Source organism: Notolabrus celidotus, chromosome 24, assembly GCF_009762535.1.
Source record: "Notolabrus celidotus isolate fNotCel1 chromosome 24, fNotCel1.pri, whole genome shotgun sequence".
NCBI classification, from domain to species: domain Eukaryota; kingdom Metazoa; phylum Chordata; class Actinopteri; order Labriformes; family Labridae; genus Notolabrus; species Notolabrus celidotus.
This window is the reverse complement of record NC_048295.1, coordinates 2,910,788-2,927,000: the sequence shown is the minus strand read 5'-3', so window position 1 is coordinate 2,927,000 and position 16,213 is coordinate 2,910,788. Positions and strand designations below refer to the sequence as shown.

The following is a 16,213-nucleotide window of genomic DNA, read 5'->3' as shown; positions in this document are numbered from 1 at the left end:
TCGTAAGATGAGGAAAGGAGAGTATGGTTGGTAAACTCCTCCGCAGCTGCGTCAGCTCCAAACTATGTGCTGGGAAGTGTTATAAAAGCAGTAGTGACCAGGGAGGATGGCATTTAACATGCAACCACACAAGAGGCCGAGGCTGAATTAGTCGAGGCTCAGCCGAGCCTCTAACTTATTTCTGTCAATAAGTGACAGGCTGGCATGGAATAATAAAAGACAACCTTGGATTAAAGGAAGTTCAGTCTGTTTTCAGATTTTACTTCTCAGAAATGTGCAGATTTGAGCTTAAATTTGGACTTTCATGGAAGAAATTGCAGCAAAAGAGCTTTCATGAATCTTTTTGAGCCTATATTTTAATGCAATTTCTTGACTTTTGTCTTGGCATTGCTTCTTTTTTCTCTCACTTCCCTGTATGATTAGTGGTCGAATGAATGTGAAATGTTAGTGCAGCCACCACTAATTAAACAGGAACTGATAGGCCACCTCCCAATGTCTGCTCCATCAAGTAATGATGAAAACAAAGTTGCTTTAGACGCCCGGCCTTTGAAGTGGAAATTGCTCTCATTTCAAACTGCAAACAGTTTCCCACGAGTGGAAACCAAAGATCTGACTAATCAGGTGAGTTTTGGTTTCAAACCTGTTGCCAAGTGTTAGCTCTCTCCCATGACTGAAACCCCGATCAAATGACCCAACATTTATGATGTGCAGTCATGCTTCTCTAGCCTAAAACTCTTAGGCGAGCCTTTAGATTTGGCGGTTTGCAACCTGTGTCCAATATAAGCCACAATTGCACATCTGATATTCGTCATTCTCTCGTTTAATGGGGTATTTTGTACTCCATCGCTTGCAGTTATTTGGTAGTAACAGTACAGGGAGGATGCAGCCAAACCAGAGTCAGTGTGGCCTGACCATGATGCTGCTGCTTCCTCATTGATCAGTGGTCATTGGACTCTCGTGCATCCATTCGATGACATTCCTTTTGGCCTAAAACCCAACAGTGGCATCTCTGAAATCATGTTAGCTCCTTCATTGTGATGCATCTTGTCAACGACCTCCTGGATGTTGTGGCGCTTATGCCTGTTGGCTGATTTTAATGCTTATTTATGGCGTGTTAACCATGTGGCATGAGACAAAACATATCCCCTTTCTTTTGTGTCCATGAAAGATTTAAATTGTGCATTCACATGAGAAAAACTGGGAACTTGTTGCCTCCTGGATTTCACTTTTCCATCCATTCAAGGCTTGGCGTTTATGGTCCCACCATCACAGGATGGTTTTCCTGCTGTGGGAAGGTCCTGTTTACGCTGCACTACTGGATGTTGATGGATGCCATTGGAAACAGCTGTCCGGCAGCATGTTCTACTTTGCACAAAAACAACTGTTTAGACTTGGATGTGTACACAACGGCTCCTTTCCATCCTGTTGTGCCGCGAAAAGCCTTGAAACAGCATTTTAACCTTTGTGGACACGCCAAAGCTGAGAGACATGATTCACAGTGTTTAGTTCCAGATTTAGACATCCAGCAGATAGCTTTGACCCTCGACAAAATTACATGTTTGAAGAGCTTTAAAAGATGTTGAATCGTGGGCTTGAAAGAATGTGCTCTTTTATAAAAGGGAGATATCTTTCCCACGCAGTATTCTTTTCTGGCATGCAGCATTTATTGTGCCATCACTCCCCTTAAAACTTGATTCAACCCTCTTTTAAATCAGATAATATCCAACCATTGACGGCATCACTCAACACCGCACAGTGAACTCTTGCCAGCGACACACTGCCACCCAGACGAACATGCCGTGTTACACACTCAACATTATGTCAAAATGTCAAAGCAGAAAAAAGGAACATGCTCTGAACCAGCACAGCCATCAGCGGATTTATGAGCTCTCCAAGTAAAACAGAAACCCAGCCGATGGATAAATCCCTCCAAAGGGGCTGTTTGAGCTTCAGTCCTTATTTGGCCCCCGTTTGGAAAGTGAAGAATTTACTTTCTCAGGCAAACTGCCATCACAGCACGGCAGTGGCTCTTGTGTGGGCAGGAGGAGTGCTTGAGGAATTCTGAGTGTGGTTGGACCAATGGCAGGCTCGTTTAATGGAGCCAATGAGATGATTTATGCACAGTTGCAAACACATGCTTTCTCCCATGAGTTGGGCTGAAGTAGATTGACAAAGATCAGAGTGATTAATTCTGTTTATTGAAGGGTCAAAGGGTGGAAACCTCTGGAAATACTGCAGCTCTGCTTCTAGAATTTGCCCTGCGTGAAATCTCATAAAAGAGGAACAAATAATCTGCAAAAATATAAGTTTTCATGCTTTTTTCACGGGCTGCCCGTACTGTTTTGAAAAATTCAAACAATGCATGCAAAGGTTGCTGAGCAAGTCGTCTTCTTCTTATCAGAGATGCTTGTTCCAGCCTGTTTGAAGTCTCTGAGAGTGGAGAGAGAAAATAGTTCATCACCATCCTGCTTGAACTGCAGCGCGTTTACTCATTATACAATGTTTCAACTCAGTGGACCGGGCCCCAGAGTCGTGCTTTGATATTCTGCACTCTCCATTTCCATATAAACCCACTTGAGTACTTGAGCAGCACTTTTGCTGAAATCATTAAAGCTCCTGCTGATCCACGCTCTCATTGTGAAGAAGGGGGGGGGGATCAAGAAAGAAAGAGGGGAGCTTCGTGACGCTGTCGAGACTCACCTGAGCCATTTGACCTTTGCTGTGGGTAATTCAGCAACGTCCCGCCTGGGCTCACCTCTGTTTGCCCCCTAATGAGGCCTCTTGACTGGGTCGGGATTGCGGAGGGGCCCCCGCGGTGGCTCGCTTGACTCCTTGTTCTAGTTCAGTTGCTTCCCAGACGTCCCTCGTGACTGGATGAGATTATAAGCTCCCTTGTTTTAAAAGCCTAAACCCACTTTGACTCTGGCTAGATGCTGGAGAGTTTTCTTTGTGGTCTGATGGTCAATTTGCTGGGAAGTGATTGGCGGGAGATGCACTTAGAGATAAAATAAATGGGTTTTGCGTGGAATCAGGATGAAATCACGCTCTTGTTAATGGGAACTAGGACTTAATATGTCACGTTCAATCCATTGTGAGGTTTTAGGTGGCAGATATTGATGAACAAAGTTAGTATATTGTCAACTTGGGGGCTAATCTTTTTATTTTTGAGGCAAACGCAAAATATGCACAAATGAAGACTGGAAAACAACCAACCAAAGAAGGCTTTATCAGTCTTTTATTGAGCAATTCCTGGGGGAGGAGAATTCAGCTGGAGCGTTTAACAGACCTTGAGATGGCACAGATGCAGTTGCACAAGCAATATCAGATGGATGAGGTTCAGGTGTTAGTCTGGCCTTGTGCCGAAGCGTGTGTCGGGGCCTCCTAAAGATTCCTCCTCCTTTATCCGTCTGAGCTGGTAAAAACCACGTGAAGCCTGCATAAGTCTGGCCTCCAGCTTCACCCACCAAATATGGTTGAAGTTGTTCTCTCGCCTGGTTGCATGGTGATGTGGTGAGGCTTCTCAGTCATCCTGAGACTTGGTGTTTGAAGGAATGCATGATTGTGTTATTGTGAGGTCAGTGTCTGTATTTTCTCTCTGTCGGATACTCGGGCTGTCTGCTTTCCTGAATCCCCCCGCTGAATCTTTCATATAAGAAGAGCTGCAAACGTAGACCATGTCTGATTCTTTGGTAGGCCACTTTTACAAGCATGAATGTGTTCTTTGACACATTTGACATTAGATTTATTGAGATAGGATCTGAGTGATCAATGCAAAAGAAAAGTCAAAATGAGAAGACAGGGTAGCTGTTCCCTCACCTTAGAAAATCTCACAAACGTACCCCTCTGGATGATCAGGATTTAGAAGTCTGGGTTCTGTCTGATCAATAGTCTGGTTTCTATGGATGTAAACAAACAGTAGTCAAGTCATATTTCCCCCCTCTGACCTTTAGATCAATACTGGAGGGAGTCATCATCAGGACATTTGCAGGCGTAAGCTACAGTACAGCGCACAGAACAGCACCTCCTGTCAGCTGTAAATAAAGGCAGATGCTCTCGCTATGAGGCCCCCGGGGGCCACTGCAACAGCCAGCACTGATATATATATGAATGTCAGCAGCGGCCCCAGGTAGTGTAGGAACAGTAAAGAGCAAGTATGAGCTGATTTGCTCCTGGCTCCTGGATACTGTGAGTCACATTAACGTTGTTTTTGAGCCTGAAAGCTCCAGTGAAGTCGTGGGTTGGGGTGTTTGTGACTCGGGGCCTGTGGGATTGTGTGGTTGTATAAATGCCACATTATATCAGGCTTATTTAAGGATGCAAATCATATCAAAGTGTGCATGTGCAGAAACAAGACAAGGTGCCAGAAATGCAGCATAGAAATCAGCGCCACCCTCAGATGGTCAGCTTCTTCTTCTTCATGTTTTTGCAGGAACTGTAGCAGCTCTGACTTGTGGACTGATGCCATCACATTGCAAATCAGCAATGTGCTCGGTGGGATCTACTCCGCTGCGATGCTATCCCACTGCTGTATTCTGATATGCCTGATGATAGCATTACAAAGTCAATGAGTCTTTTGTTTTCCTGCAGCAAACTAATTACGGCGGCTTCCTTCCTGCCTGCCTCTGTTGTACGCTGATAGCACGCTCTCATCTCGCCGCTCGTAAACATCCGTCTATACTCACATCACGGCGCTGCACGAACACGTCTAACTGTGCACACGTATGCATCCACGGACCCCCACTTCTATGCACACTAAAGTAAACAGCAGTCAGCGTGCAAGAGAGAGCCTGTTTGTGCATCATAATTAGTGATTTGTGATGCAGAGGGTAACCCAGACTATTAGGAGCCACAGCGGCCTGTCATAGAGACTGTTTTGAGAACCTGTAACTGCTATTTAAAGATGCTACATGTAGGACTGCAACATCAGGAAATCAATACGGCGCTTATTTTGAGATGATAGTATAATTAGGGGACAAGTGATACTGTTGCTGGGAGGTCTGGCATCAGGTACCGGTCCTCCACCATGCAGTTTTTAGTCCTGGTGCACCAAGTTGGGAAACCTTAGTGAAAAAGAAAACGTGTTGTTGCACGGCACAAAGCGGGGGCAGGACGTTGTTTAGAAAAGTGAAGGTAGAGCTTTCAGTTTTCTTTTGGAGGCACTGAATGAGACCGTCGAACAGGGAGGTGGATTTTGAATCTTTTTTAGAACGAGGGGAGAGGGCAGGCCGAGAATAACACAGGAACACAACTGACCTGGGATCAGAGGTACTTCTGAGTGGTTGTGCTGTTTATGCTGCAGAGAGAACAACATGTCAACAATATATGATGCCACACAAGAGCTGACAATAATGCATTATTTTATTCTTGGAATGTGTCTTGTTTTGGTCTGACGTGCTCAAGGTACATGTGCAGTCAAAGATCTCATCAGGGCAATGACTAAGTCCTGAAACTGGAATGTAAAGTGTATTTCTTGCAGGGTAACAGACCAGACACTTTATTAAATATGAGTGAGACTGTTTCAGAAAGGCTTTATAAGGCCCTCTGTTTTTATCAGCAATAAAACATCATGCAAAACAGATTACAAAGTCTTAGCTTTGAACAGTTTTACAGGAAGCTTTTTCTTCCATGTGAGTTTTGTGCCAAATGCGATGCTGCCTGGAATGAGCCTGACTTGTTTCCCACACAGAGAAACAGCTTAAAAGACCTTTTTGTTGACGCAGTGGTTATTTCGGTCCTGTGGAGGGCGATTTGGGGAATACTCAGGCATTCAGGAGGAAACATTCAGAGATGTCTCTCTCTCTAAATATAAGCACTTTTCAGAGCAGAAAACACCGTCCTAAAGTGCTACAAGGATGTGGCTTTTTATTTATTCTTTCTTTTTACTTTTTCTTCTCCTCTTTTAAATGCCTAAAATTCAAATACACTTCTCTAACATGCTTCTATCTCTCTGTTTCTCCACCTGCAGGTCACCTCATCATGTCAAACGACTACAAAGTATGAGCCGGTGAGTGTTACACGTACACGTGTGAGTTTGTGCATAAATTACACCATCATGTAAACATTTAGAGATGCACCACTGTCCTCCAAACACACTGAGGTCAAAGGTCAGAGGCTGTAACCATAAGAGCTTCCTCCCCATCCTCAAAGGAATTCAGTCTTTATAGCTCAAACAAGACCCCCTCAGTGTCCCGCTGTAAGATGATGAGTCATGGTGTAGCAGCTTCTTTTAGGGCTACATTATATTGATATTGATGCCTGTGGCTCTGCTGACTTTTGTGATGAGGCTGCCCCCTGACATCAGTCTGATTAGCTGCCCCTGTATGCTTAGCTCTCAGGTGGTAGCTCTGTGCACTTTACAAAGCATAGTGGCTTTATTTGGGGGGCAGAAGGAAGCAGGAACACACTGTGGTGGCGACCTACTGTGTGCCTAAAAGGACAAAGTAGCATGTGATTTTTAAAAATGAATAATGGGTTTATTTCAGTCCTTTATTGCACATTATGGACAGCCCTAATAAAAATACAGCTTGTAAATAGAAAACAAAGCAATAAACACATTGTTAATGAGGATATTTAAAAATTAAAGGTGCCAGGGACTTCTTTTTTTAGCCCACAATCTTTTTTTTCCACTCATTGCTGCTCACCAGGAGTCAAAAATGTGCCCTGGGACTTTCTGGACACCCACAAGGCTCCTCGTTTTTGAAGTTTGAAGTTTTTTGAACCTCTCTTGCTGCCTTTAAGGCATCATTTAGGTTATTATTGGTGTACATTGTCCTTTTAAATTTAGATTGAAGTATGAACTCATAGCAGGAGTGTGAATTCATTACTCTGCATGCTTGGGCACGCTCAGAAGAACCTACAGAATAGGCCCAGCCATGAAAACTCCTTTATGCACCCTTAATATTTCTGTCAGTATTTTTATTCCACCTATAGTAGCTTTCTTTGTTTACCTTTCTGATAAATGCATCTGTACTAAATTAGAAAACCTTTTTTCATTTTGTAAGCTGTTTCCAAAAATATCAAGACAGTAGCAAGGCTAGGACAAGGAGCACAAGAATAGCTAAACACACCAAAAGAAGACGTATAAATTCAGTGTGTTGCATTCAATGGGCACCCCAAAATACTCCCCTGTATCACCGATCTGGTCTGAGTTTTTCAGGGTGCAGTTTCAAAGTGTCTGCAGAGGATGAAAGATGCTGGACTCAAGTCCAAGTGATTATCTTCCTTTCCTCTTGGGCCTGCTCCTTTACAAAAAGTGATTTATGCACTGCAACACTGAGGCTTGAGTCACTTTCACTTTAATGAGCTTGAAATGGGATTTTTTTTTTTTCTAAATCTGGGCCATAAAGAATGCATGCTCAGCAAATGTTGGGACAGGATTAGAACAGCAGCATGAATATAGATTTGATCAGTCCTCTGATTTCTCGTCGAACAGAAAGTGTCTCAGCCGGCTTCACGTCGAGATTAACCGCCAGTGATATGACCAAATTAGGAACGCTCCCAGCTGCAGTAACTACTTCTCACTTATTTACTTTGGACGCCGGCCTATTTAAATGACTGCTGCAGCTTGTTAAACAGTCCCTGCTTTTGTTTATAGAGCTCCAAGACGCTCCTCTTGAAGAGATTTTCCTCAGCACGTGGATTACTGTCAAGATCTGCGTGTGTGAGACAATTAGTGTGTCTTTCCTGTTTCTCCATCCCTGCATCGGACTAACTTCACGACCACTTTTTATTCTCCTTCTTTAACAAGTTGATAATGTGACCGTTCCTGCTGTAAATCCAGGACTCCCTGTTAGGAGAGGATGTTTATGAAGGATGGAGCTGGAATCAGACAAACAGAAGGGGTTTCTTGAACACATAGACACTTCATTTTCTCCCTCTCTCTCTGTCTTTCTCATCCTCTCTCTCACCATGTTGTTTCTCCCTCAGTGCGAGAGAAACAATGACTAACCCTCTGACTCTGTCTCGCTTCTCTTTCTCCAGCCTCCCACTCCTCAGCTGCCATTAAAGCATGTAGATACACCGGTAAGTAACACCTCTTCTTTACTCGTGTTAGACAAGACAAGGAGACATGCTTTAAAACTAACTTCTCATTCATAAAGTCTGGGGTTGTTATGCAGCAGAGTGCTGGAATAACAACACTCATGTGCACTTAATCTCCAAATGTATGTGGACACACTTTAACACATACATTTGTGTACTTTAAGTGTGCTGTCTTTCATGGTAAAACTTGACTGGCCTTCATCTTAGTCATAAGAAAGTGTTGAAGTTGTTGAGCCAAGAGCAAACACACACATCGCCCCCACCTGTTCCTGCACACTGCAGAAGGTGGCAGCATCACGCAGCACATAGCAGCTACCAAGTCAGAGCTGCTGCTGTGACTCTGTGGGCATGACTAATTTTAGGCAACACAAATTGCATAACTTAAATTAAAGGGAAGCCCTCTGAATTAAAGGGACAATGCAATGAAACCCTGAGCTGTAAAACGAGGGTCACGTTGTACTCTGTACTCTTTGCATTATTTGAAAGAACATGCAAAATGATTCCTGTTATAGTTTCTGTTAAATGCATGAATTTCTAAGCAGAGCAGGTGATCCCAGGTGAATATTTAGCCCTGTCTGTTCTGTATAAGTGTAAAGAATTGGGTCCAAACTGAGAGAAGCTGCCGTGACATCTGTAGCTGCCAGTTCACTTCAAATTGTGTCTCCTCTCTGCCAGAATCTGCTGCCAAGGCCCGTACCGAGAGAAGGAATGCATGTTTAGCTTGACATTGCTAAACCATGAAGGGTGTGGGTACAAAGCAGGCAAGCTTCCTGAATAATACGACAGAACCAGCTCCTAATGCAAAAGAAAACAGTTTATTCAAGCCAGAAGTCACCAAGGCTCAAATTTGCCAGCTTGTTTACAAAGTTTTAAGATCATAAGTGGCTCCAGTTCTTTAGTCGTCCTTTCATGAAACCAGAAGTCGCGTTTATGCAGAAGATAAAAGCAGCATTGATGTCCTGCATCCCTTTTGGAAGTCGATAATGAGTCAGTGTTTGCGTCAGCCGTCGCCTGAGTGTTTAGATCGGCAGGAGAAGTTCGATGGTGACTCAGAGTGAGATTATAAACACAGATTGGTCTGTGTACACCAGTCTGCAGGGAGATTTATTCACAGTCTGTGTGTTTTCACAGAGAAGAAGAGAGGTTGACGCTCAGATATCTGAATATCTTTGATTTAATAGAATTCAGTACTAGTTTTTGCAGATTAAGGATTGTTTGGAGCACATTTAGCTTGCAGAACACTCTCTGAAGAGTTCCTATGAACGTTTATATACATATATATTTTCTTACTTCAAGTTTGGTTGCTCTACGTTCGTCAGCCTCTTGCTAGCTCCTGTTAACCACAGTGTTTTGACCTTCATAAATCCATAACTCATAAATTCTCCCTTATTATTGATTTATCACCATCACCATGTAAAGTTAGTTCTGTTTTCTCACTGCAGCTGTCAGTGATTTTAGCCTTTCTATGTCCTCTGTGGTGAAGTGCACAAACAGCAGACCGATGAATTATTGCCTTAAATCAAGTAAAAGAACAAGATTTATGGGATATGTGGGCGTAATTATGATGAATGCATGTAAATACCAAGACACACGCTGTTCATTGTCTTGCCCATGGTCTTGTTTTTGTTCTGTAATTATAGAAAGTTGTCTCAAAGAATTTAACAATGAACCTCTGGTGTTTGGGAGCTGAAGTTGCCTTTTAAAGCAGACATTTCAAAGAAGCATTAGCTGCATCTTTAAGTAAGATTAATGTGACTGTGTTATGTGCAAGCAGAAATATCTTTGTTTGTGTTATTCCAACCCAAAACTTTCTGACTGCATTTCAAAGAAAGTCACGTTTTGTGTCTTCATACTTAAATCAAAGCATCATCTGCGTACAAGTTTTCCATACATGCTTATGTGTGTATATGTGTGTAAATACACAGTGGGGAGCCGTGTTAGTGGAATCTTTATATGGTTAGTCCATATAGGATACTTCCATGGTGGTTTTGAGTCTAAGAACCCCACCGTTACCATAATTGAGTCAGTGTGGGGCTTGTTTTATGGGGATAATATGAATCAGTTTGTGGCTGCAGAGTTAGCAGAGACACGTACGCTCCTAATGCTGCATGTATATAAGAAATACTCTGATTTTGCATGAATCAAACAACAGATAATATGTTTTTCTGTCATTTCAGAGCAGTTTAAATGACAGTAAAGCACTCAAACCTGTATTAAAAAACAGCTTTCTCTTTGTTTCTGTGCTTTGGTAAACATACCACTTCAGCTGCTATGTTTTTAAGGGTAATTTAGGTCGAACACATGCAGCCAGCATCCATAAAAATACTCCATGTCCTCACAGGAACCATGCAGGACACAAACATATGGCATGAGGGGGGAGAAAACGGGAGTCAAGACAAGAGAAGCAGCAGGAGGTGTGGGGTGGGTGTGGGGGGGAGTCGGTAATAATGAGAGATAATGAGAGCGTGGGAGGAGTTGTTCCAGAGAACAGAAAGTGGATGCAAGAGGGAGAGAATGAGAGAAAGGAAGGAAAAATGAGGAGAAGACAGTCTAGAGGAAGTGATATCAATTTTATTGCATAACTGCTGATTAAGTTTGAGTCAAATATACAAATTCTACAGTCGTGTCTGTGAGGAGGAGCTGGAGCTGCGTTGTTGTTTTTCTCAACGGGAGATTAAGCCTCCAATCTGGGAGGATGGGTTCTGATTTTTAGAAATGCAGGAAATGTGCAGGGACATTTTTTGTTTTGAGAGTAGACAGCAGTAGTTGAATACAAAGATGCCTCTGGGCAGCTCCTTTCAGAAGCGGTATGCTCACCTTCGCTCATCCTGGAGGTGGAGCACTGGGTATCTTTTCAGCAAGGTAGGACACTCGTGCTTTGAAAGTGATGCGTCACAGAATATTCCTTGAACTAGGCTGCACCCTTTTGTTGTGATATTTAATGCTTGAATTCGGATCTGCAAGGTGTATCACAGGTTGATTGTTGTTTTTGGTGTTATCATGTTCTTGCATAAGTTGAGTGTTGAATATGATGTTCAAGTGCATTTAAACTCTCCACGCTTCATTGACTTTCACGAGGCGTTCGAGCACCCATGTTGCTACAACACAACAGATTGTTCCCGAATGGTGAAATGTAGCGGCGTAACACCCCCTGAAGCCCCCACGCCAACCGGCTGTTTCATTTTGCAAACACCAGCGGCCGTCGCCCGCCTAGCATCTGGGTCCTGTCAAATCACAGAGAATTATGCTTCCCGTTTTCAGCTCTCGGGGTTGGGATTAGCTTCATCTGCAGGAATATACGCAGTGCTCTGAGCTGTGTGTGTTTAACCTCGCATGATGATTACAAACCTCTCTGACTCTTTTTGTGAGAGGAAAGAAAACAGAGGATGCCTGTGAAGATAAAGCTGTCATATGTCGTTTGATATTTTTGGAGGGTTTTATCGTTTTCATGGCAGCTGACTCAGTGAGACATGAAGTCCCCCCCCTGGGCCGATGAACACTAAGAGGAAGAGCCAGCTTCAGCATGTATTATGCAGCCATTCCTCGACAGAACGGCATATTTTGTGACATTTCCCCTGTGCTGTCCTGCCACAATAAAACACAATAAAAGCGTCTGACGTCTACTTTTTGCTCGGTAAATAACGAGACACACGGCAGGATAATTAAAGTGTGCAGAAGTCCTGAAAACAGGAGGCTGGGAGGTTTGCTACTGAAAGACATTCATCCATTCTAATGTGTTTCTCCTTCTCCCAACATCTTCTCCTTTTGCTTTTCCTCTTTCCTCTATTTTGTTTCTCTTCATCCAACTATAGTCTGCCTTTAAGTCAACTTATCCTTAATTTCTTATGTCCTCCTCCTTTTAAATATCTCCTAATCCCTCTCTCATTTTCTCCTTCCTTTACTCCAAATTACTTTCACTTTGCTTCTCTAATCTGACCTCACCCTCATAGGTTATGTCAGACTGTAATTCAATAACAACATCATCATTCCCAGCTGAAGTTTGCTTATGAATCGTCTTCTCTCCTCTCCCTCCTTCTCTCTCTTTGTGTGTGTGTGTGTGTGTGCTTTCCAGGGATCTACGAGGTCCTGCAAGAGTGTGGAGATAAGGCGAAAGCAGTCAGGGTGAGACACAACATTGTTAATGTGCTATACTGCAGATACACACTCGTATCATCAGCATAAGAAGAAATACGACTGCTGATAATGAATGCTCTTCGTCTGATTCCAAACATCATTTTTGATTACTTTACCACAGAAATGCAAATGAGCATGAGCCCTAGGATCAAAAAAAGATTGTTGAGTTAATAAATGGAATAAATTCTGCTATATTTTAAGTTCTAATTCCTTTAAATCCCTTGTAATCCCTCACCTCGCCTCTATTTAATGAACATCAGAAAAGATTGTTTGCTCTGAATCATCATTTGACCTCTCTGTTGTCTGTTATTCTTCAGACATGAATGTTTCTCATGTTTGCTTTTTATCCAGAGCATCCCAACTGTTCGCTGTTTGGTGAATTAAAAAAGAGATTGCATAACATCAGCAAAGGTCACGTCAACAGTCAGCAGAGGATTGTAAATCTTTTCCTTTCCAAGAAATACGAGAATGCACTGCAGGAGATTACATTTTATCAAGTGGATGTTTGGGATGAACTCTTGTCCCAAAGAGAGATCTGAGAGTTCTGAAATGTTCTCACATCCAGGGAAAAGATTTACAGCAGGATGAGTTAGTAGTTGGGTCAACGAGCTGGTTTTCACTGGAACTTGGAACTCTAAGAAGTTCTAAACAAAGTGTCATGGTCTTAATCTCACACCCTGAAACTTCCAACTTATGGGTTGCTGGTTTAGCTCAATGGTGAACAAAGGCTGTAGTCCTCAAAGCAGTCGGCCTAGGCTCCAACCCTTGCATGTCACTCCTAGAATGCATATATAAAATCCTCAGTAGACTAACAAACTCAAACTCTCTTCACTTCACTCCCTCTGCCCTCTCCAGGACTCAGGCTGTGGTTCAGGCCATGGAGGAGAGCTATGAAGTGGACCTTGTCTACATCACAGAGAGGATCATCTCTGTCTGCTTCCCCGGCAGCGCTGAGGAGCGCAGCTACGTCGCCAACCTCAAGGAGGTGGCGACGATGCTGCGGTCCAAACATGGCGAGCACTACCTGGTGAGGAACACGAGACTCCAGAGAATCCAGGACATCCTTGTATCACTTCTTGTGTTTCCTGTTTATGAATTTGTTGTCTTTCTGAACAGATCCTGAACCTCAGTGAGTGGGGGAACGACTTAACAAAGCTAAACCCAAAGGTATTAACACCTTCATCCTTCTTATTTGCATCCACAGATGTTTGTGAAACTATGAACTGTCTTATGATCCTGATATTATCACACAGGTTTTGGAGTTTGGCTGGCCGGACCACCATGCACCCGCGCTGGACAAGATCTGCAGCATGTGCAAGGCCATCGACACCTGGCTCAATGGGGATCCTCGCAATGTGGTGGTACTACACAACAAGGTAAAGCATTGTACAGGAGTTACTTGAGGTCATCCTACCCACTGATCCTTTGAAATAATAATTCCTGATTCAAATAAACGTTGAATTATAAGCCCCTCATGAGTCTTGTTGTCTGTTTTTCTGTCACAGGGGAACAGAGGTCGGACAGGGGTGGTGGTGGCTGCGTACATGCACTACAGCAACATATCTGCAAGGTACCTACGATGTCATGAGCTGTACTGAGTTTAAACTAAGCTGTTAACATCAGGGTTTTGTAAGGACATGAGTGCTTATCAATCACAGTTTGGCCTTGGGGTCCAGGACTTAAACAGCCTTTAAAATTAAACACCGGTGCGATTATTTTGACAAAATGCTTCTTTCTGGCTGGCTTTACTTTCCTGGCTCTGTCGAGGAGAAGCTCTCCAAAAATGTCATCATTCTTTAATGCAACCAGATGTTAATCGCTGGGGTGGAGCCAGGGGGGGAAGCTAAAGCTGCTTTGTAAGGGATGAAAGCCATGGGGGGGTTATTCCTGATCCCAAACTTAGGGGAAAGATGTTCAGGTCTTAACTTTTGCTTGGTGTTGGATGTGTTTGTGATGCAGTGCTGACCAGGCGTTGGACAGGTTTGCGATGAGGCGTTTCTACGAGGACAAAGCTCTTCCTGTGGGTCAGCCGTCACAAAAAAGGTCAGTTATTACCTCACTTCCTTTTTGTGAACATCTGTTTTATGAGTCTGACCTTTTACTCCCTGCTTCCTATAAGCTTGATATAAAACATGGGCATGTTCAGGATGTCACCCTGGTTTTGAAGAGGTGCATTAAACCCTAAATGTGGTGGTTCTCATTTGAAGTAGTCACACAATCACTTGGGTTTAGACTGATTGATCAGTTTTACAGCACAACTGTTCCTACTTTCTAGCTTGAGAGGAAATTCTTCACATATTTGTCCTCTCATTATCTCCACTTGAGCTTTAATTGGGATAATTGTGAGTGAATGTCACAGCACGGAAAGAGGCGATCTATCTTGTCCATCGGATGGGATTCCTCTGGGGAGTCTGCGGGAGTGGTGGCACTTCATTCCTGTCTCCCAAACATATCAGAGCATATTTTTCCCATTCCTCTCTGGAGTGTTTTGAAATCATGTCCTTTCCACAAATCCGGAGAGCACAAACTGAGACCGAGTTCCCGTCCAGAGTGGGTCAAACTAATCAAGAAAGGGTTGGAGGCATTTGAAGTATTCCTTGTTTTGATTTCAGCTTCCTCTAAAGGGAGGTATCTTCTGTACGCCGTAAATCTGCTCCTCGCGTATTATTAGACAGTCCACTACTTTAAAGGCTTGACCCCTTGCTTCCTCTCCTCGTCACCTTGCGCAGAGAGGAGGCTCACTTCTTGGAAAGGTTTTAATGAATAAAGGAAGCAGTGAGGGACTTGGTGAATTAGACAGCAAGCCGTTCTCTAACAGGTCTATAGGCTTGCCCTCTGCCCCGCTGCTATTTCCTGCTTGGGATATAATTATCTGTGCCCCTGGAGTCTGCCTGTGTTATGGTCTGGAATGTGTGACATTAACATTTAGAGCGGGAGGATGAGCTCAATCTGCTGCTGCTATTAAAGCGTGTAAAAGTTGGGATTAGAGGTGTTATGCAGCAATTAAGACTCATTAAATGATTATCACTGAGGTTGTGAAATGTGGGACTGCTCCTGGAAACAAACCTCCCTCTGAGTGTCAGACTTAGCTTCAACACAAACACACTTCTTATTCACTTCCACTACTAGTCTGGAGTACAGTATGTAAATGTGGCCGAGGCAGAACATGATTATGTGTCAGATCACACACGTACTGTAGCTACAAGCTCCCAGCACGTCTCGACTCGCTTTAATTGAATTAAAAAGAGTGGAAACCATCTGGCCGCTGACAGCAGAGCAAAGGGGGGTGTCTGCTCGCTGCGACCCCCACGGTCAAGGTCGTGTTTAGTACCATCATCATTATCATCATTAACCACCAGACAACACTAACCCAGCAGACCCCCAACCGGCCTCTGTGCACACCGATTCACTCTGACATCTTCCTGCGATGGATCTGTAGTGTGATCACTGATTCCTCTTTATTGTGGTGTTTCCCCAACCTTTAATCCATCGTGTGCCGACATTTTAAAACCGCAGCATGCTCTGCAGTTTCATCCAAAGCAGGGCCGCTCCAACACTTTGGTGTTTAACTACACCATAAAGCAGAAGTGTATGCTTTTAGAGGGGAATTAATGACTGGAATGGACAATGATTTAGTGTCTCAATGCACCACTCGCCAAGATCCTTTCTATTTTAAAGTGACCTTCAGTTTCAAGGAATAAAGTCCTGATTTGCTTTGGCACACAGAGACTCAATGTTTACGTTCCTCTGCCTTGCAGGTATGTGCGATACTTCAACGGCCTCCTCTCCGGACACATCAAAATCAACAACAAGCCGCTGTTCCTGCATCACGTCATCATGCACGGCATCCCAAACTTTGAGTCCAAAGGAGGTGAGTGTTTACTTCTACTTACTTCCTCCCAGACGCTAGAGGAAAAATAGTAACCTTCATTCTTCCTTCACAGGCTGCCGTCCTTTCCTGAAGATCTACCAGGCCATGCAGCCGGTCTACACGTCAGGAATATAGTAGGGACACTTTAAATCCAGCTCAGTTCAGTTT

General features: G+C 43.5%; 1 protein-coding gene across 6 annotated transcripts in view; it reads left to right on the top strand.

Annotated features, from left to right (window-relative positions):
• The window catches only part of tns1a (tensin 1a), an 83,436-nt gene that overhangs the window by 42,019 nt on the left and 25,204 nt on the right, over positions 1-16,213 (top strand). For all 6 annotated transcript variants that reach the window (XM_034677710.1, XM_034677711.1, XM_034677708.1 and 3 more), the window contains 10 exons: positions 5,966-6,004; positions 7,981-8,022; positions 12,113-12,162; positions 13,030-13,201; positions 13,291-13,341; positions 13,428-13,550; positions 13,680-13,744; positions 14,134-14,217; positions 15,933-16,045; positions 16,119-16,179. In XM_034677710.1, the coding sequence (XP_034533601.1) occupies positions 13,052-13,201; positions 13,291-13,341; positions 13,428-13,550; positions 13,680-13,744; positions 14,134-14,217; positions 15,933-16,045; positions 16,119-16,179 (647 nt within the window). In that variant the 5' untranslated portion in view covers positions 5,966-6,004; positions 7,981-8,022; positions 12,113-12,162; positions 13,030-13,051. The remainder of the gene's footprint in view (positions 1-5,965; positions 6,005-7,980; positions 8,023-12,112; positions 12,163-13,029; positions 13,202-13,290; positions 13,342-13,427; positions 13,551-13,679; positions 13,745-14,133; positions 14,218-15,932; positions 16,046-16,118; positions 16,180-16,213) is intronic.